This window comes from Podarcis erhardii, assembly GCF_964252035.2.
Source record: "Podarcis erhardii genome assembly, chromosome: 5".
Classification (NCBI taxonomy): domain Eukaryota; kingdom Metazoa; phylum Chordata; class Lepidosauria; order Squamata; family Lacertidae; genus Podarcis; species Podarcis erhardii.
In genome coordinates, this window is record NC_138509.1 from 22,617,701 (window position 1) to 22,640,168 (window position 22,468).

The 22,468-nt window shown below is 43.1% G+C and overlaps 1 protein-coding gene and 1 long non-coding RNA gene across 2 annotated transcripts in view; both read right to left on the reverse strand.

The window, feature by feature from the left end:
• LOC309341599 (uncharacterized protein) overlaps positions 1-19,330 on the reverse strand; it is a 166,954-nt gene extending 147,624 nt beyond the window's left edge. Inside the window, exon 1 of the mRNA XM_081861304.1 lies at positions 18,579-19,330. Coding sequence (XP_081717430.1) covers positions 18,579-18,848 — 270 coding nt within the window. The 5' untranslated portion in view covers positions 18,849-19,330. The remainder of the gene's footprint in view (positions 1-18,578) is intronic.
• On the reverse strand, positions 8,235-11,386 carry LOC309341849. The gene is made up of 3 exons (XR_014156591.1): positions 11,167-11,386; positions 10,619-10,753; positions 8,235-8,425 (listed from the first exon to the last, which is right to left on the reverse strand). It is a non-coding gene; the product is annotated as an uncharacterized lncRNA (long non-coding RNA).
• Positions 19,331-22,468: the final 3,138 nt, after the last annotated feature.

A 22,468-nucleotide genomic window follows, 5' to 3' on the forward strand; every position in this document is an offset into this window, starting at 1 on the left:
ATTAGGACTTAGCTATACAGCTGCAAATATAATGTTGTAAGTTTGTTTTAAGTGCATTATACAAATGTGACACTAGATGGCAAAGGTGAGCTCATGGCAAATTCAATATATTTTTGAAAATGCTTTTCCAAAAAAGCATGTCCGCAGCATTTTTTTAATATATGTGTTTAGATTCCACCAGAGTTATCCACCATAATCCACACTTGTCTGAATGCAGTGCTTTATTCTCAGCAGTTTAAAAACTGTTTATAAAATCTCACTTTGACAGAAAACTCATTTAGAAATGTGCATGTTGTTGCTGGCAACCATCTTAGAAATTGGTCTGGCACCCACAAACTCATGACAATACCAATATTTAACTAAATGCCAATATTTAACTAATAAAATACCACATCTACCTAACCAAATTAAGGCCTCAGTTGCAATAGCAAACTCAAAGCAGCAAGAAAACATTCAGTTTGGGGAGTAAGAGAGAAGGAGTCTATCTGTTAAAAGTCCAACATGTCTCTGCCTGTAACTAGTTGTTCGGCTGGTGGTCAAACTGCCCCAGCTGTGCTGAAATGGCACCCTTAACCCCAAGCAAATTTAGGGCAGACCTAGTTAGTATTATGACTAGAGCATCTGTAATATTATGGAAATTTGCTGGAAATGGCAGCGCTGAATGCAGTCGTGCTATGCTATTGATGTTTGTGTGGAGGTGGAAGTGCAGGCCCAGCAAATGAGCAATAACAGAGAGAGAGTTTCGGGGGGGGGGGGGAATGCCACACAGAAGTATTCCAAGAGAAGCAACCTTCAGTGAGGAGCATTAATTGACAGTGCTGAAGTAAATTATCCTGCTACTTTCTCTGAAAGGAGCGTGACATTTACTTGTCAAGAAGGTGAAATAATTCATTGCTTCCCCACTGCCTGTTGAAACCTCAATGGGGTTTTCTTTCTTTATGTTCAACTCCTTAGCACTAGTGATTTTGTTGCCGATTTGGGCCTCATATTCAGTGTGGCGTTCTTCCCCGATTATACTCGGCAAAAGGGACTGAAATGTGACAGAAAACAACCAGTCTTGAAAGCGTTCCTCTATAACAAGTTTTAGGACTTCAGCGTGGACTCAGCTCCATCGCTGCAAATAAAATGTTTAACTTGTGAAGTGCAGTATACAAATTTGACACCAGATGGCAAAAGTGAGCTATGCAAAATTCAATGTATTTTTCAAACCTTTTTTAAAAAAAAGCATTTTCACTGTTTATATTTTTTTTAATGTGTGTAGATCCCACCCATGAATGGTGACACTTTCATCACAAACTTAGTACATTTAGCTAGGTTGTGTGAAACTCCTGAATAATTTCAAAGGAAGCAAAAAGTAGGAGAAATTTCCCTGGTACCACCTGCATTTCTCTCCTTGGGACCCATGGGGGGGTATTAATGCTGGTTGCTACTGAAGCTATGCTGTAGTTGACTTTTGCTTCTTCTTCTTTTTGATCAAACAAAGAATAAAAGTTTTCTTAACAAAAAAATCTGTGAAACAAAGTGAGTCAGGAAATGTGCTCTTTCAGGTAGAAGTTAACTTATTTACTTTAAGTAACTATAAGATGCCAGAGGCTTAAACACAGTGTCACAGTCACAGTTTCTCTTAACCTCTCTTTACTCAAAATCAGTTGTTATACTTCAGTTTCTGTTACTTAGTTATGACAGTTAAATACTTTTAACACCATACAGCTTCCTTCATAGATTAATACCCTGGTTCATGAGTTCAGTTACCCACTCTCTTTTTTTAATAAAAAAAAAATCGACAAAGCAATAATTATAAATAAATAAGAACAAAAATGTGCACCCCAGCACAGAGACCATTCCATTGTAATTATCTAATCTCCCAAAATTTCAAGACCTCTTGCGATGGTTTGACCCCTTTCCATTTTAACAGTACAAATTCTACAAACATCCTCCGTATCTCCTCAGTCTTTTGCTTCTGACTAGTATTGGATGTTCTGTTGAGAATCTGGGCTTAGCAAAGAAGCCCGACCAGGGACTTTGGAATTTGTTGGGCCATTTCCTGGGAACTGAGGCCTTCCTGCATTGCAGCTTGCCACAGTTAGTAGCCTGTTATACTCCGTGCTTCATCTGCAGTGTTCAACAGAGCACAAGTGCTGAGTTTCTGGAGAGGAGAAGGTTTGTTTCTCTGTAAGTGGTTGATCATGTCAGAAAGCCATCAGCACTGAAGTGTGCTTATGTAGGGACAGTCTGCTAAGGGTGGGAGCTGTTGGCACAAATATACAGCTATGATACATGTAGTTCACTGAAAGAAAATTATATGAAAATGATGGATAGGTGTTATATGACAGCTGTCAAGTTATCAAAAATGTATACAAGTTCAAATATTTGCTGGAAATGTAAAGAAAAAGAAGGTACCCTTTATCATATGAGGTGGATGTGTAAAGTAACTAAAAATTTCTGGGAGATGATATATAATGAAATGGGGGGGGGTTAACTTTTGTTTTAAAAAAAAGCTCTCTTACTAGGAATTAAAGGTACCAAGATGCCAAAAGGTACCAAGATGTCAAAACCAGTTGATGGACTATGCCGAAATGGCAAAATTAACTAGGAAGTTGTCTTATTGAAGACAAGAACTTCAATAAGGAATGGGGGAGATTTATAATTTACCGTATTTTTTGCTCTATAAGACTCACTTTTTCCCTCCTAAAAAAGTAAGGGGAAATTTGTGTGCGTCTTATAGAGCGAAAAATCTGGTATTTACGAGACCACTGCAAGCAGGTTAAAACATTAGCAGGATTTCAACCACATTTGTAAAGTAATGGAGAGTATGGATAATATAGAAGGAATACCATTGGGACCCATAGAAAGGATGGGGTGAAGTCAGGAGATTCAGAGTAATCTCGATATTTGCATTCGGAACTGGGGTTTTTTTTTTTTTTTGTATGTTTATATTTTTAAAAAATTCAATTAAAAATATATAGCAAAAAAAAAAAAAATGCACCTATGATACATCCCAAAGGCACATTTCTCTCCCCTATAGGAGCAGAAGAAAGCTGCCCATGCATTTTTACAAGGAAAGGAAAGGGGGAAAGACTGTTCAGCACTCACTATCACATTCCCTGTGGTATTTCACAACTGAAAAATGCGAACAACCCAACCATATTTTCTATTAGCCCGGTATGGAAGACGTCCATCCCATCAAAGAAATGAGAAAGATTCCCTTTATTTAATAATATTCTTAATAGCTGTGAAACGCAAGTACATTAAGCCAGATTTGGATGAAATTAAGCTTGCCTGCCGACACTGATAGGAACCCTGTCTCGGTTCAGCAGCCTTTTGTGAAATACAAATTAATTTACCTTTGTCACTCTCCATTCATGGGGTGATGTATGTGTTCCTTCTTTAAGGCTAATTAAACATCCAGAGGTCCTTTTTCATTGCTGTTCAAAGCCTGTACACAGTATCGGGGCAAAGTTGACAGCTCATGTGTTTCGTACTTGCTGTTGTTTCTCCCTTCGTTAAGATTGTTTTGCTTGGGCGTAAGGTTGATAAAAAATATGTTTACTCCTTAATTGGGATGAGGACCCACAATAATGCAATATGAAATATTCAGCACAGAGTCAGACGAACCACTTAGCCTCACTGATTGATGTGGAGTTATATTGTTCTATTGATTTTAACTTTTGTATGTTTTTAAGAATAGTTGTACAACCGTACCTTGTCTTGTGGCCAGGATCCGTTCTGGAGCCCTGGCCGCTAGCCGGAAAAGGACGCAGGGCAAAGCACCGCATCTGCACATGCTCACAGAGCCGTTTGCACTTCTGCACACGCACAAAGCACTATTTAGTGCTGTGAATGCACAAGCAGCAAAACCAGAAGTAACCCATTTTGGTACTTCTGTGTTTGCCACGGACGGAATGGATGCTAGACACGGCAGACGTTCGCAGAGGTATTACTGGATTTCATTTTTTTCTTACTTGGAAGGTCAATACAGCCCAGGTGGTTAGGAAGGCCCAACAGAGATGTTAGACAGCAACTGATGATTTCCTTCTATTGATCCATGATAGAAAGTGTCCTCTCATACTGTATTACGGTGTGGTACGCTGGTTTGATAGCCATGGACAAAAAGTCCCTGCAGAGCATGGTGAAGACAGCATACAATATCATGGGCTGTCCACTGAGTCCTCTAGATGTCATCGCAGGAGACCGTTGCCTCAGAAGAGCGAGGAACATTCTCAGAGATGACTCACACCCTGGCCAGCATCTTTTTAATCTCCTGCCCTTGGGCAGGAAATATAGAAGCATGATAAGCCACACCAACAGGTTAAAGAACAGTGAGGCTGCTGAATGGAAGACAGCAACATTGCAGTTGACTGCAGTTGCAGTCGGGGTTGGTGGTTGTACGAGGACTGAGAGATTGTGGGGGGAGTGGGGCTCATTTAATCTCACTGTAAACAAGTGGTACAGTGACAATAAAGTATTCCTATATATATTTTTCTGGATTTCATTATTTTGCCTTTTTGTAAACGGCTTTGCGGTTTTCTTACAGTCAAGCAGTGTATAAATTTCATTAAATAAATAAATAATCCTCATTTAAAGCTGTTGCCTCTTGCAGGAGGAAATTCTATCCTTTAACTATAGGCCAGATGCAATAGTTTGTGTCCTGAATCTTCCAACATTGTCCCCATAGCACCTCCTTCGAAGGTTGACTACTTGTGGAGTAGGTTTTCAGCCCAAGTCTTTGTAATAAGCATGGTCAAATAACTCTGCTACAATTTCCCAAAGGTGTGAAGGTTTAGAAAGTTTTGTTGGTACAGTGGTACCTCGGGTTACAGACGCTTCAGGTTACAGATGCTTCAGGTTACAGACTCCGCTAACCCAGAAATAGTACCTCGGGTTAAGAACTTTGCTTCAGGATGAGAACAGAAATCGCATGGCAGCAGCGGAAGGCCCCATTAGCTAAAGTGGTACCTCAGGTTAAGAACAGTTTCAGGTTAAGGACGAACCTCCAGAACGAATTCAGTTCTTAGCCCGAGGTACCACTGTATGTTGAATATCCAATAAGATGTATGAATTCTCATTCAGTCCCTGAAAATATTGGGTACACCCCCCAAATCCACCTACTCTGCCTTTAGCTAGCTGACGTTCAAGTCAGCAGCTACAGCAGAAGTGTCATCAGCCTTATTAACTGTAGCAATGTTGAACGCTTAAAGCTTTGCACATTTAAATTTGTTTCCCTGTTGAACCCCGTGCCCTTTATTGGGTTTGTAGATTTGCTGGTTATTTTAGGGTTGCTCGTGAAGGGCTGAACAAGTGCTATTGATTTTGGTTCAGGAATGAAAGATCCTTTGAAGCATTTGCCTTCTGGGAACTGCCCAATACCATAGGGTGAGCTATGGTAGATCAAAACCAGTTAATAGCTACAAGTGAGGGAAAGAATGTGCCGGCTGGAAAAGTGAAGCTTTAAAAGTAAACTAATCAATAGCCAGCTGATGGCTTCTTTGAATCTCTCTGCTCTTTGTTCACCTTAAAAATGCATGGGGTTATTTCCCATTATTTTGGCTCTGTCGCCATTGAAGGACACTTTCAAAGCAGAGGATGCTCAGAAGTGAAGAGCAAGATGGGATCGTGTTTTGTATATCACCAGGCAGTTTGTAGATGCTGTTTCCTAAGGCTTCATCCCAGGATGTGGGTCTGACAAGGCACAGGATAGAGCAACGTTCCTGAAGTTCTATGGGCCTGGTCTGGTCAAACTCCGGACCGGCTCTAGAGGCAACTGGACGTTGGCCAAGGTAACATCTTCAACTGCCCCATGGGACTACCAGTGATGGGCAATGGAAATGCCACATTGCCACAGTCTTTCAGTTCATTTCGTTTCACATTCCCTGCAATACTCTGATGTAGTATCATCCGGTGGGAAATTTGCAAGCGGCAGCAGCTTACAGCTAAAATTAAGTGAAGAAGGGGAAATATAGGGGGTGATAGTCTCATCCTGAGCACCATCACTCACAAGCCTTCATTCAGTAGTTGCCTGAGTGTGTTGAGTGCTAGACTTGGGTCGGAGCCTGCATGTGAAACTACAGGCTGAGCCACACTTCCTTAGAAAAAATTATGATTTTCAGTTATATACATTTCAATAGTTTTACAATCACTCTAACATTTCAAAATTCGACTTCATTCCACCTCTTTCTGCGGTTCCTTAAATTTATTTTTTGACATTTCAGGCATATTCTAAATTAACTTATTATTTTCTTCATCTGCTTTAGATATATGCTCTTATGAAACTGCAGGTTATTACAATAATCCTGCCAACATTCTTATCTGTTTGCAGTGTGTTTGTAAATATTCAATAAACCATTTCCATTCTTTTATAAAAAGTTTGTTATCTTGATTTCTTATTTTTCCGTTAAGTTTTGCTACTTCTACATATTCCATAAGTTTTCTTATCCATTCTTCCTTCTTCTTTCCATTTTTGAGCAAATAACATTCTTGCTGCTGTAGTGGCATACATGAATAAATTTCTATACTGTTTAGGTAGTTCTGCCCCTATAATTCCTAAAAGGCTCATCCACACTTGTCCCATGGCTAGAAAGCACACGTTTTCTGTTTGACCCATATTGTGTCCTGGCGGCTTTGCCTTTGTCCTGTTCCTTTCTCAGGGAAAATCTGCTCTTTAGCAATAAATCAGAACCAGTGGCTATCTGTGGGAAACCTGATCCCTGTTTGCTTCAATTGAGCATTAAAGGGCAGTTTTTCCCAGGGGAAAGGAGCAGCACAAGTCCAAAATAAGCCCTACCATGGAAGCTTAATTACACAACCTTAATCTAAATCATGCAAGAAAGCAGGATGTAAATGTAATAAATCGGAGGGGGGGGGGACTGGAGTAAATTGTCACACACACACACCCTTAACAAATCTTCATCTTCTCGAAGATCTTTTTTGCTTTTTGTAAGTTGCTCAGAGGTTTCACCCAAGCAAGAATTTCCTTTGCCTCTGCAATTTGGTTGTGCTCAAAACTGCTGGGTACATATTGACATGAGAACCTTCCCTCCATCATTTAAGACAAGAGCGGATAAAAAAAAGTGACCTGTGGGCCACACTGATGGTCAGTCACACCTCCCATATATATGCACATGCATGCATGCACTAACAACCAACACAACACACATAGACATTTACAACAAATAGGCAGTGGCGTAGGAAGGGGTGTGTGGTAGGTGCGGATTGCCCCAGGTATCATCCCTGAAGGGGGTAACAAAATGGCTATGAGCTATATGATGCGGTGGCTTGGGCACCTGCAGGCTCCACGTTGCCCAAAATGACAGCATGGGGCTTGCATATGCCCATTGCCTCTCCCTCAGCCACCCTACAGCTGGGGGGTGGGGTGAGGAGGCTCGATGAAGCGCACCCTGTCCCAGCTCGCCCCGTCCAATGGGTGGCTTGCCAGGCACCTGAGCTATACCACTGCTTGGGGGGGGGGGGGGAACCAGCTACAGATTGCAAAAAACAAGAGCAAAGCATAGCAAACATGTCTGCAACCAACTACACCTCTAAGAAGGCTTCAGCAGGGCAATTTGGAGTGGGCAGCAAGCAGAGGAGTGCTGTGGTCCCGGGCTCAATTTTGAGAGGGGGTGCAAGCAGATGCCTTCATTGGAGCCTGACTGTGTGCCAGAAGGAGCTGCGCTGCAGCTGCGGCGCTTGTGCCTGGCACAACTCCGTGGGGCCCGGGTCAGGCCTGACCAGGGGGAAAAGAGCAGGTGAGTGGGTGGCAGCGCTGCTGCCCACTCTCCTTGGCTGTGAGGCACCGATAGATTCCCCGTCCCTCTCCTAACCCTGAATTGTGACCCCCAGAAGGTGCCTTCTGTGCCCCACGCCCTTTGGGGCATGCCCCACATGCCTGCCCCAGGCAGTGCAGGCATACGCTCCACTGCTGCAAATAGGGCACACATACATGCATACATATATTTACCTGACATGCAGGCACTCAGCACTCTTTCCCTCTCTTTCTCTCTCACACGCATACATGAAGTCACACACTCATGCAAACACTCTCACATGCAAGCACACATGCAAATATAAACTCACCACCAGCATTTTTTGCACTCTCTTCTCCAGCACTGGAAATGCTGCCTTTCACTCGTAATTCTTTAGGCAACAGCATCTGCAAAATCCATAGGAGCAATTCAGTTTTCCATTCCATTATTTGCTGTGAGCAGCACGCTTTTGTGCAAAATCCATCTCTTGGTATGAATTTCAGCGGATTTAATTTGTATTGCAGTTCTGTCCTCTCTTTTTTGTCTCTGAATGCTCCCTTCAGCTCAAAGCCCTGAATAATTATGTGCACGCATGTTTTACTCGCAGTTGCACGCATAGTGGATTTGTAGTTCAAAGGCCACCCAAACAGTTATTTGTTCTTGCCAAGGAACATGTCACTCATCATCTGGAAGTGGATTAGGCATTAAAGGGTTAACCATCAAGACAGAGCAGGCATGAATTGGTGCAACAGAACAAGAATATCATGGGTAGGCAGACAGCTTGGCATGAAAAGGTCTAAAATATCAGAAGAATGAAGGCCTCCCTGCAATACATGTTCATCCATATAAACATAAATATAATCACCAAAAGCTTGGCAGCTTTGGGGATGGCTAACTGTGTTTCCAGATCAGAATTTGAATGAGTGAAACTGCTTTTCCCCCTTCTTTCTTTCTTTCTTTCTTTCTTTCTTTCTGTTGGGGGGGGGTATAATTTCATTCCCCTGCCCCACATTTTGGAAGCAAATTTAAAATAAAGATCTCTGTGTTGTTGTTTTTTTAAAAAGTGCACATTTCTTCAGATGTACTGTGGTTTATTGCCCTGTTGTAAACTGGACTTTAAATACACTATATAATTTTTCCTTTTGGGGTCTAGGTCAGATGATATATCACTCCCAGTCTATCACAACGTGTGTGTGTGTGTGTGTGTGTGTGTGAGAGAGAGAGAGAGAGAGAGAGAGAGAGAGGAGGAACAGTCATACCTTGGATCCCAAATGCCTTGCGAGTCGAATGTTTTGGCTACCGAGTGTGTGTTCCAGTTTGCGAACATTATTTGGAACCCGAACGTCTGACGTGGCTTCCAAGGATTCTGATTGGCTGCTGGAGCTTCCTGCAGCCAATCAGAAGCCGCACCTTGGTTTCCGAACATTTTGGGAGTTGAACAGACTTCCGGAACGGATTCCATTTGACTTCCAAGATACCACTGTATCTATTTGGATTGGTGGGGCAGAGGACAGGGAGACTAGCACAGGACAGAACTACAGCCCATGACAGCAAGAGTCAGCTAAGTCTAGTGTTGTCCCACCTTCCTCCCTGTTACATTCTACAGGAACTACAAGGAGCAAGATCACAGCCCATGTCACCCCCTGGACAGATTGTAAACAGGAAGGCAGGCAGATGAGTGCTGGCTGTGAGCAAGTTGAGAGTGGTAGAGCAGTTCCCCATTCACCCAAATGGACAAGCCTCCACTCTATGTGTGTGCGTGCATGTACATTAATTCCATCTCCTTCTGTTTCCCAAATCCAGGGTGCCGGATCCATGTCTTCTGGCCTCACACATGCAAGCAGGGGTGGAATATGCAAATTCCACTTACACATCTACATTTAAGTGCACTTAGGCAGCAAATGTGGGGCTCATTTCTTAATTTAATGGGGAAAACCATCATGCCATTTTCAGCTAAGCACGCTGAACCTAAGATGAGCCCTACTGAATCAGGGCAATGGACCGTCTAGTCTAGTATCTCGTCCTCACAGGTGCCTGTGGAAAGCTAGAAAGCAGACCTGAGGACAACAGCACTCTCTTCACCTGCAGTTTCCAGCAAGTGCTATCAAAGGCAGGAATTTATCGAATTCTCATTAAAGCCCTCCAAATTGGTGCCCACCACCAGATCTTGTGGCTGTGAGTTTTACATTTTGACTATGCACTGCCTGAAGAAGTACCAAGCTGTATGTGCACATATATTTGGACTGTCTAAAGGTAAAGGACCCCTGGATGGTTAAGTCCAGTCAAAGGCAACTATGGGGTTGCGGCGCTCATCTCACTTTTAGGCCGAGGGAGCCAGCGTTTGTCCACAGACAGCTTTCCAGGTCATGTGGCCAGCAGGACTAAACTGCTTCTGGTGCAACGGAACACAGTGATGGAAACCAGAGCGCACGGAAATGCTGTTTACCTTCCCACCGCAGCAGTACCTATTTATCTACTTGCACTGGCATGCTTTCGAACTGCTGGGTTGGCAGGAGGTGGGACAGAACAATGGGAGCTCACCCCGTCACAGGGATTCGAATCGCCAATCTTCAGATCGGCAAGCCCAAGAGGCTCAGTGGCTTAGACCACAGCGCCACCCATGTTTATCCCAGTGAGGTCAGCCAAAGTGGGAGCGGCATCCCAAGTGGGGAGGAATCACATTCCTCCACATTTGGGCTGAATCAGGAAAGAGGACATACCATCCTACCCAGCCCTCTTATTTTCCCCCATCTTATGGAAAACTTCCTATTTATCACTTGAGTGGTCCCGTATTTCAATTTAGCAAAATAACCTGGCTTCTCCCCGCCCTCCTTTTTCCAGTAAAGGGTGGACTAGATTGAACTGTAACTACTTTTCACCTCCCAGACGAAAAATGTCTCCATACAATCATTGACTGCAATCTACGGTCTGCTGCCGCTGCCCTCCTTCCACGCCACTTCCACACTTGCTTTAGGTGACTCCTTGTGTGTGCAAAAACCTTGATGGACCCCAACCTGTATGAAAAACATCCAGTTTGATCATATTTTCATCAGTCAACCTTTTTTCTGCTGGTGCTTATGATTCTAATTCATTTTGCACAGCTCTGTACCAAAGAGGGCTAAAAATAAAAAAAAACCAGCCCAAGAGCAACTTGCACAATAAATGTCCTTTCTGTGCCATTTGATTTTTTGGTTTTTTTTTTACTCCAGTCAGTACAAAGGTAATTCAAATCCTCCTTGATCGCTATTCTAGGGTGGATTTTTAAAAAGGCATTTAAAAATAAATAAAATAGCCACTCTCCTGAAGCTTTCCAGACCTGCCACTTTATCCTGCCCTGGAGTGCGGCTGTAATTTCCTGTAATATTTCTAACCATATATCTTTCACTTCACTACAAATTGCCTCGGCTATTGAAGTCAGCCTGCATACCTTGTTTCTACCTCTCTGCCATAGACTCCCTTTCCTCCTGCAGTATATTTCCATGCTCGAATCTGTCCTTGCAGCGAGCTCTGTGCCCTGGGAGTTAAGCAGTTCTGTCAGTTTGCTGATTAGATCAAGTCTCTCATACTCCTGTTTGCTACACGCTTCTTTTGAAATGCACATGCTCTGAGTCTTTTCCGATAAATGCCCATCGCATTCATAGAGGAGGGAAAACAACAACCCAGAAAGTACATCATTGGATGTGTCACTTCCCACTCCCCCCACTGCGGGTCTTCATCCTTAATCCTTTCGACTTGCTACCTGTTGCTCATTATTTCTTTCTGCTTCAGTAGCACTTATCCATCACAAACAGAAGTTGGTTCTTTGTTTTGTTTTTAGTCTTCTAAATCCCTTTGTTCTGATATCGCATTCCATGTATATCGACCCAAAGCTGGTGAGCTGAGGGGTATCAGGTGGGGAGTCCACAGCTGCAACCCTTACTCAGCTCTGGCAAAAGGAGGAACTACCTGTATAGTTGTCATGGCATTCTGCTCAATATTGATCCAGAGCAGATTCCAATGTACAGTGGTGCCCCGCAAGACGAATGCCTCGCAAGACGAAAAACTCGCTAGATGAAAGAGTTTTCCGTCTTTTGAGGTGCTTCACAAGACAAATTTCCCTATGGGCTTGCTTCACAAGACGTTTCGTCTTGCGAGTTCTTGCGAGTTTTTCCCCTTCCCCCCCCTTTTTCTAAGCCGCTAATAGCCGCTAAGCTGCTAAACTGCTAATAGCGCTAAGCCGCTAAGCCGCTAATAGCCGTGCTTCGCAAGACGAAAAAACTGCAAGACGAAGAGACTCACGGAAGGGATTAATTTCGTCTTGCGAGGCACCACTGTATAGTTAGCAGAGTAAAAACTTAAACACGTTGCAGGATTCCCCCCCCCCCCAAAAAAAAAAGACCAGAGGCAATTAATATTTCATCCAGCAGAGCTTTACTGCGACTGAAGGCAAATGAGCATCATGGTCACAAATCCAATATATTCAGGATTGGCACTGTCCATAAGAAATCCAGTTGCAGCAGATTTAACTTAAACTTACAATAACTTATAATAAGTCTAAACCTTGCCACTAAGCATACTATGTACAGAACACCACACCAGAAGGAGGAGAGATAGAAAGAGAAAGGGAAACCCAGGCTCCTTCTGGCCTTACTTTTATAGTCAGCATGACCTTGACAGAAAAAGATAACAGAACCAGTTTAAGCCAGCTGTACTCAGCTTCCCAGGAGGAATAACCTAAACACCATGAAACTTCTGCTTGTTTCTTTCACACAGAGAAGCTTCCAGAACCCTCTTGAATTAATTAGAATAGGAAAGATTTCTGCACATCAGATCAATACTTTCTGTACTAAGAAATGCAAACTGACAGTAGTAACCAAGGAATGTTCCTTACACCAATTGACAATGAAGAGCCATGTGATACTTCCTACAATTATTTCCCAGTCAAGCTTGCTTTACAAGTTTAAGCAACCATCAGGAATTGTACTTGCCCATTTAATGTTTTTCCCTTGAGTTAAGTGCTAGGCATTTTGTTAGAATAAATTAGAAATTCTGGGTGGAGATACATTTTTGAGGGGGGAAATCATGCGGTCCCACACTCTGTTTCATTAGGTTGCATCTCCCTGATGTGTTAAAATCCTCCAGATAGGCATATGAGAAAAATGTGGAATAGGGGCCTTGTGCCCATATTTTGTGTCAACTGCGCTATGCATTTAAAGTAGAATTGTGCCACTTTAAACAGTCCCCACCCCAAATCTTGGGGGCTTTAGTTTAGGAAGGGTGTTGAGAGTTGTTATGGGCCCCCTATTTCCCTCAGGGAGTACAATTCTCAGTGTGATTGATTATTAAACCGCTCTGGGTTTCTGACGTTTGTTAATGAAACTTGCTTGTATCATTGTGGAAAAAGCTTCTCAATAATATTGGTTGTTATTTAATGATTATCTAATCTCCCTCCCCGCCAATATAATTATGAAAGCCTGAATACGGAGAAAAATGGAAGGAAAACCAGCCATTACACAGCCACTGTTCCTCCCTTCCTATCCAAAGTTTGCTTGAGGTGGCGGAGTAACCCAACTCACAAGCAATTCAGAAACTCAACAAAAATTCATTTCCTCCTTCCTCCAGCTGTCTCTAGCTCAGGAACATAGTAGTAATCTTACAGGATCCCCTCATTTTTCCTGTCAAAATAAGCACATTTGGTTGCTGGTCAGCTGAGATCCATTCCTGCCACTGTGTTGCACCGTTCCCTTCCTCAAAAGTTGCGCTCCAGTGCCTTATTCATTAATTAAACGAGAAAATGAAGTGGACTTCAATTTGTTGCAGCTCTTGGCAGATAATCTACTGCATGGTTGCACCAGTGACAAAACCATGAAACTTTGCTCTTATGGGTTTGTGAGCTCCATGACCCTTATGCCGACACTTACTCTCTGGAAATCATGCTCTCTCATGATTTCTTTTTAAGGAGAGCACCTTCTGGAGGAATTGCCTCTCTTAACCTGCACTCACTGGCAAAGGGACCTTAATTTCTAATACTCTGAAAATGCAGTTTCTGCATGGACAAAGTGTCGCTAGAAACTATCCCCCACCAGTCACCCACTCTCAGCCTAGCCTAGTCTCACGGGGTTGTTGTAATAAAATGGGGCTGCTTTTGGTGGCAGATGTGCCTCTTAAGGAATGCCTAGCACTGGGCTACAGTACTCCTAGGCCATTGTAGGTAGTTAAATCTCCCCCTCCCACACTTGCACAGATTCCAGCCTTACGTCCAGATTTTGCTAGTCTTGCTGCCAGAAATGCATGCAAATACGTATTTGCATAATTGAATTATTTCAACGAAAAGGATAGTAACAGAAATTTTTTGGCAAGGCTGGGGTGGGCAGAGAACAAGCAGAGTGTGCGGAACATAGCAATTTCCCATTTTCTGCACATATAATCATGGCGCATTTTAAAAATAACAACACTCATTTTAGCACACTTCCTGGCTGGGGGGAGGGGAAAACAGGCAGGGGAAGGCCCCTTTAGCCACCTACTGTTCTGAAATGGTCACTCAATGTCAGGTTCTATCGGTCAGCAGTTCAAATACGTGTGACAGGGTGAGCTCCCATTGCTCTGTCCCAGCTCCTGCCAACCTAGCAGTTCAAAAGCATACTAGTGTGAGTAGATAAATAGGTACTGCTGTGGCGGAAAGGTAAACAGCGTTTCCGTGCACTCTGGTTTCTGTCACGGTGTATGTTGCTCCAGAAGTGGTTTAGTCCTGCTGGTCATATGACCTGGAAAGTTGTCTGTGGACAAATGCTGGCTCCTTTGGCCTGAAATGAGATGAGCACTACACCCCTTAGTCAGGTTTGACTGGACTTAACTGTCCAGGGGTCCTTTACCTTTTCCTTACCTCTATCAACTATCTGGAAAGGCTGTAATATGTTGTTTTTTTTTTCCTGTTTGGGGTCACAGAGAACTTTGAATCAGCTTCCAACACAAACATAGGAGCTTTTTCTATGCTTGCCCTTTGAGAAAGTTTTGTTCTAATCCTGCCAGCCTGTGCCACTCTTCCTATACCTGTGGGGATCTTTTTACTATTGCTTATTTAAGTGAAACAAAGTCAACTCTTGAAATGCTTTCACAGGAACCTTACCCCCACCCCCGGTTGTTCAAAAAACAACCCATTGTAGGAAACTCATTTCCCCCTTTATTTCAAACCTAAATAAGTACCTCTGGTGCCTCCCTTGAAATGAATTAGTTATCTTGTTCATCTGCCATATCCTGGGGCTAAATAATTAATCATAGCCAGGTGCAGTTTGTTGGACTTGTTGTTCTCGAGAAATACAATAGCGAATAAAAGACAGAGAAAAGCTGTTCAGGGAGAGTACTTCAGCAAAGCAATGAACTAGAAGGACGGTTCATCTGTGCGGGTTAAAAAAAAGTGATGGTGGGTAAGTGCCAGTGTTTGCAGAAATATCTGGCTTTATAAAGTTAGCTTCTGCCAGGAGAAATTTCTCCATCGTTTACTTCATTTCAAAATATACCAGATGCCTTTTTATTGTGCATTCATGATGATTTCTGCCCATGATTGTATCAAGTTGGTTATACACAATCCTGCTTTCCATACTATTTCCACCCGCAAAAGTTTCTTTGTTTCCAATCAGGGGATGCCCCACAACGTTCTGAAACTTTTTATACCACTAAAATTCTGGTTTAATTTTTGCCTTGTTTTTGTTGTACTACATGGCTTGGATATTTGACATTGGCTGCAAGAGCGCTGTCCATGGTACTAAACTCACACTTGTCCCTTCAGTGTTCTTACTTTGCCATCCTGCCAGTCTAAGGAACCAGAAACCACCAGCCCATTCTGGCGTGGACTATCACTCTTCCTTGGTAGTGGGTGTCCCCACTAATTGTGACAGAAGGAAATTTTATTTATAAATGTTCTTTTTAATTTTTTTTATATAAAAAAAATCTGCTTTCCCCGAAGGAAAAACAAAGCTTAATTTCTTGCTATAATTTTGTTAAGTGTTCCTCTTCTGCAAAAGTATAGAGGTGTGCTGGAATACAGTATACACACACATGCACACACACACACACACACACACACACACACACACATGCATCTTTTTGTAAAACACCACCATCCACAGAAGGAGAAACCACTACTTTGAGATGTTAGCAAGGGAATAAATAGTGTTTTTTTCTTCTTCTGAAGGTCTTTCAGATGACCTTTGTTGGGGTTGGGGGGGAACATTTAAAATAATTTTGATCTTTTTAGCAGTGCTGATATGCTCTTCCAGAAACATATCATTAACCAGAATCTCAAAAGGAATAAACATTTTATTTTTCCAGGGAATTAGGATCTTCCTTTCTTAAATTCTCCTTCCTTGCCAGGAAGAAAGCTGGAAAAGCACATAACACGACATAGAATGGGGAGAATAGCAATAGAACAGAATGGAACCAGGGCAATCTGCATGCATTACCCTAACTCCCCTGTATTTGTTTTACAGCCTCTGAGTTTACAACTCTCATTTAAGTCTGGAACTCCAAAACCCCAAATCAATTGCTATTGAGTAGGATAATATAGTGATGATGGATTTGCCAATGTCTGATTTCTACTTTGCCCCACATCCTTTTATTGATCTGTTTATGTATGCTGAGGAAGGGAGAGATTTCATGTTTTTTAAAGGCCTACACTGCAGTTCTACAGACCATGAATTCACAAACTACGTCTTGAATAGTAATACTACCCCAGAGTAAGTCGCTTGAGAGGAATCCAGGTGATTTTTTTTTAAAAAAGAAAAAAGATGAACACAGCACGTAAACCACAGTATATTGAGCAGATGATGATGATTATGGCATCTATTTGTTCAGGATGGTCTTCCCCACATCTGCTTTTAATTGGAGGTGGCAGAGATTGAACCTGGAAGCCCTTATGCACCCAACAAATCTGCTCTGCCACAGAACCAGAGTCCCTCTCTCAACAAATAGATCTCTACTTCCAGGGTACCTTCCAAATGAGATAATATTCCATAGGCAAGACTAAGAAAACAAGACAAATTTCCTGTTGGGAAAAAATGGAGGATGTGTTCCAGTTTCAGCTCAAAGTGGTGATGGGGGGGGGGGGGAGAGAAATTATCAGGTCTAGCTTGATAAATTGTCTCTAGTGAAAAAGTCACCTAAGTCATGTTTACAGAAGAAGAAGAAACACACAGAAAAAACCCCAACTTAATATTTCCCAATAAGAGATTCAGATTTAGTTGCAGGGCAATTGCCATTCAGTGTAAACAGAATACTGAAGTTTTCTCACACATGGTATGACTTGAAATGACAATCTGGAGAGCTCTCGCTAAGCACCAGCATAACTATAGCTATAGCTTGAGCAGAAACGGTTGTTCCAAATCTGCAGCATGCCTACAATTGGATCCTGGTAAATTAATCTGAAATGCAGCAGGTAGGTAGACTGTTTCAATGTGGGCAATGGAACCAGCCCTGTAGTAATCTGTGGAGTGAGTGACTTAAAGTGTTTTTGAAGACAAGTGCCTTAAACGCTGCTTGCTCCATCACCAGGAAGTTAATTAAACATCCCCAAAAGCTTTGACACCAACTACTTTTTCTGCTGCCACTCATACCCACAATACAGTGGTAGCTCGGGTAACAGACGCTTCAGGTTACAGACTCCGTTAACCCAGAAATAGTACCTCGGGTTAAGAACTTTACTTCAGGATGAGAACAGAAATTGTGCTCCGGCAGCGCGGCAGCTCCTGCACCCAATTGGAAGCTGTGGAAGTTGTGTTGGACTTTCAGGTTCCAAAGAATGTTCACAAACTGGAACACTCACTTCCGGGTTTGCAGTGCTCGGGAGCCAAAACGTTCGACACACAAGGTGTTTGACTTTTGAGGTAAGACTGTACTTCTTCCTCTGCAAAAAAATAAAAAAGGTCTCTGGCAGTTTTTCAGGAGTGAAAATGTTTTTCCATTCAGAATGTCAGCAGAAAACATTGGTGCTACTATGCTTGGGTAGCATGCTGTCTTTTATTGTATGCATGTCATGATTATTGAACATTGCCCTGGAATCTGTGGACAAAGGGTGGGTCAGTCATATTTTGAATAAGATAATAAATAAGGCTGAAAACGTAACCATACATACTTGGGAGCAAGCCCAATTAAAGTCAACAGGACTGTGTGGACACAGGGTTGTGCTGTAAATCTGATTGGCTGCATAGAATTGTTGGAAGCCTGCTTATAGTGAGAACAATGCCCTCACTCTGATTTAGGTTCATTCTATTTTCGTGTAGTCAGGCCTGATTTGATGATGTGGAGCTATGATGTCATCATGCTTGCCATGTAGTTTCTGGATCACACAGCAGGAAAGGAAAGGAAAGGAAAGGAAAGGAAAGGAAAGGAAAGGAAAGGAAAGGAAAGGAAAGGAAAGGAAAGGAAAGGAAAGGAAAGGAAAGACTGTTGAAAATGAAAACAAGGGGTTGCCAGGACAGGCAGCAAACAGTAGCAAGAGCTTTTTTTCAGGGGATGCGGGTAGCGCTGTGGTCTAAATCACTGAGCCTCTTGGGCTTGCTAATCAGAAGGTCGGAGGTTTGAAGCTCCCATTGCTCTGTCCCAGCTCCTGCCAACCTAGCACTTTGAAAGCACACCAGTGCAAGTAGATATATAGGTACTGCTCTAGCGGGAAGGTAAACGGTGTTTCTGTGTGCTCTGTTTTCCATCACGGTGTCCCGTTGCACCAGAAGCGGTTTAGTCATGCTGGCTTTATGACCCGGACAGCTGTCTGTGGACAAATGCCGGCTCCCTTGGCCTGAAAGCAAGATGAGCACTGCAACCCCAGAGTCGCCTTTGACCGGACTTAACCATCTAGGGGTCCTTTACCTTTTTACTGCCAGCTTCAAGGAGATTGATGGCTGCAGAACACAATATATCCCTTCCTACTTGAAAGAGAGGAACTGCCATAGCAACCTTATGCTGATACTGCTTGACTGAACATTGTGGCCTCCTGGTGATGCAGCCTGCTTGAAGGAGGCAGACTGGGCATTGTGACTTCATGATTATGATTACTGCATTAGGGGGAGGGACTAGCCATTGTGATCTCATTCTGACACTGCTTGACTGAAGGGCAGAGACTGGACATGGTGACATCATGCTGATGCTGCCAGCTCCAAGGACTGGCTATTGTGATCTCATGCTGATGCTCCCCTTCAGTTGTTGTCGGCTGCCTCTCCAAAACCGGCTAAAAATGTTAGGGAATCACAGAATAGTTTGGGCTCAGTTTGATGGGAAAGGATGATCAGAACTCACATGCAACTGCTATGTCTTTGGGATGCCAGACAATGACTGCCTCTGCCCATGGTTACTGCCAGCTTCAGGGACACGGGTGGCGCTGTGGTCTAAACCACTGAGCCTCTTGGGCTTGCCAATCAGAAGGTCGGCAGTTCAAATCCCCGCAATGGGGTGAGCTCCTGTTGCTCTGCCCCAGCTCCTGCCAACCTAGCAGTTCGAAAGCACACCAGTGCAAGTAGATAAATAGGTACTGCTGTACCGGGAAGGTAAATGGCATTTCTGTGCACTCGGTTTTCCATCACGGTGTTCCATTGCACCAAAAGCAGTTTAGTCATGCTGGCCACATGACCCAGAAAGCTGTCTGTGTGGACAAACGCCAGCTCCCTCGGCCTGAAAGCGAGATGAGCTCCCCAACCCCATAGTCGCCTTTGACTGGACTTAACCATCCAGGGGTCCTTTACCTTTACCTTTAAATACCCACCTCTCAGGTGGGTTCCAGCACCTTTCTGGTGGGTGGCATTGGCATTCTAAGAGAACAAAGGATGTATTCATGGTGAGTTCCAGCACCTCTTTTTCTAGAAAAATAGCACTGCATGTTTCCCAAACACATGATCAGTGGTTGCAATGGCAGCCATCACAGTGACACCTACCTGCCCAGACTAAAAGTCATAGTGGGGTGAAGGGTAGGGAGACAGAGACATGAAACATTCTCTGTATGATTTCCTACCAAGCCCTTGGAAGAGATCAGCAGTGCAATCCTATAAATGTCTACTCAGAAGTACATCCCCTTGAATTCAACAGGACTTACAACCAAGATAGCATTTATTTTTTAATTAATACAATTATGATACTACTTTAATAACAATCTGTATAAGTGGGTTATATAGAAATTCCATATGCTCAGGGTTGCAGGACAAGTATTAAATTAATAAGAGGCAATGGAGCATTTCCCTGTGGAGGATTCCTAGATTCAGTGCTGCTTGGGAATACACAAAGCTGCATGGGTCTGCAATAATTTGAGCAGCACAAGTTGTATCTTATTTTAGCAAAAGGAACATTTGGAGAGTGTGGATGTACGTATTGGTATTTGTGGATGCAAAACGTGGAACCACAAAGGCAAATGTTAATATGGACAAAATGGAATCCTCAGTGGAAACCTGGTTCTAGGAAATCATGTTGCCATGTTTCTCTGCAAATGCAAGAAGTCATATATCATGGTGCTCTACCTTTCACTTGCTTCAGTAAGAAAATGTCATGATCCCACAACAGTCCCTGGCAGATTGACGAATGGCCAAGGGCACCACCCTCTGGGTAAGATTTTTCTTCCCCAACAGTCTCTAATACAAAATGTCCTTAGAATAGACCCTCAGATAACAGTCCAAGAAAACTTCCTATTCACTTAACCCATGTATGGTGAAATCCTCGATTCAGATTTATTTAGGTGGCGGAGCAGGTACAAGGGTTGTCGACTGTACTGTTCTGGTTCACTTCAAAATATATAGGAAGGATTCAAGCTGGAATTTAAGCAGGAGATTCAATTCTCGTCTCCTTATCTGCTTTCAACACACTTGTTCGCAGGGGACGTCTACTGAATGGGGCAATGGCTTGGCAGTGTTGATGTAGAGAATGATGAAAAAGAAAAACCTTTCAGAAAAGCACTTGACAGCATTCAGGATTAGGGCTTCCAGACAGAAGACAAATAGCCAGATTGAAGCTGTCTGTCAAATTCAGTTGCAAATACTATTTCTTCATCCGGTCCTGTGCAGGTATAAACAAGAGTTGTTTTTGTGATGCACCTTTTAAATCTGCAAAGGTTAAGCTGCTCTCTCGCCTTTAAATTCAAGGCTTGAAAATGAGATGTGTTAATTACCGCTGCCACAAAGCTTGGTGTTTTAGAGGAAAAACTTGAGTTCTGTATTACCAGATCAAGGAAGAGGACTTGTGGGAGCAGCGGCATCTTCTAGATATGCTCCACACCATCTGTAGCTTAATAAATGGTATGGGTGCAAGTTTCACAATATGGAAACTCATAAACATGTGATATATGCAGTGTTTCTCAAACTTCTCAAACAGTCCCCAACTGTTGTTGGGCTACAACTCCCATCATGCCTGACCACTGGTCCTGCTAGCTAGGGATGATGGGAGTTGTAGTCCAACAATTGAGGACCCAAGTTTGAGAAACAGTGGATATAGGCATTGGGACTTTGAAGCATGAAGAACAGCTGATTTTAAGGGACAAAGAACCTATGTGGAAGTCATATGGATCAATATGACATGAGTACCCCCTGTTGGGTATGTGTGCATACACTGTTGGATGAAATGGAAGCTTCATAGCAGGAATATATAACATCTCACAGCCAAGATTTACTTAGAGTGGAAGTAGGGACAGGAGAGAATTTTCATTCAGTTCACCTTTTCATGTGAACTTACCTAAAGAGTCTGTGAGCTGAAATGCAGCTATCCTTCAAAATTCAGACGTTCCCAAATTTTGTAGTGCACTGATCTAACAACAATAAACCTGTGTATGGGGGGGGGTATGTGTAAAGATGCACGTATTACAGTGGACCCTCCGGATACGAACTTAATTCATCCTGGGGGTCTGTACTTACCCTGAAAAGTCTGTATCCAGAGGTGCTGCTTCTGCGCACGCATGTAGCATGATAGAGCACTTCCGGGTAGATAGATACAGTTCCAGGTTTGCCATGTTCACACCCCAAAATTATGTTACCCGAAGGTAGCATAACCTGAGGTACCACTGTAGTTAGCTGCATTCTATTAGGGGAAATTGCTTGTAAAAAAATATGAAGATGAAAGTACATTCCAAAATGTGTAGAGAAATGCACACTAAAATGCTGGTGAGTTTTCAGAGGACCTTATTAAAAATCACAAACAAATGTGATTTGCAAATGTTGCAAAGTGAACTTAGGAGGGACTTGGAGGCAGAGTACAGCGCAAATTCTTTGTCCAAACCACATAATTGTTGGCCATTCTTACATTCTAACAGTCTATTAAGGAATGCTACACATTAACAAGCCCTCACAAATCACAACAGCCCAAGCAGTTCTGTAGTTTTACCTGCTTTGAGGATTTTTACAAAACTGCTTTATGTGTTTGTCTGTTTGTTTTTACAACCAAGCAGTGTGTTTGTTTGTGTGTGTGTGTGAGCGTCCGTCAACGCTCACAGCCAGTAGGTGTATCTCCAGCCTCCCAGGAGTAGCAGAAGTAGGGCAGGGTGAGCCTGGGCCCTGCCCCCTAGGCCAGATGGAAAGGGCCATCCAGGGAGTGGCTGTCAGCACTCACAGCCGGTGGGCCTTTGATACCATCAACCATGACATCTGTTTAGAGGAGCTGGGAGCTGGGAGCACTGTCATACAGTGGTTCCACTCCTTCCTCCTGGGCCGTGTCCAGAAAGTGGTGGTGGGGGATGAGTGTTCAGATCCCTGGGCTCTCACTTGTGGGGTGCCTCAGGGTTCCATCCTCTC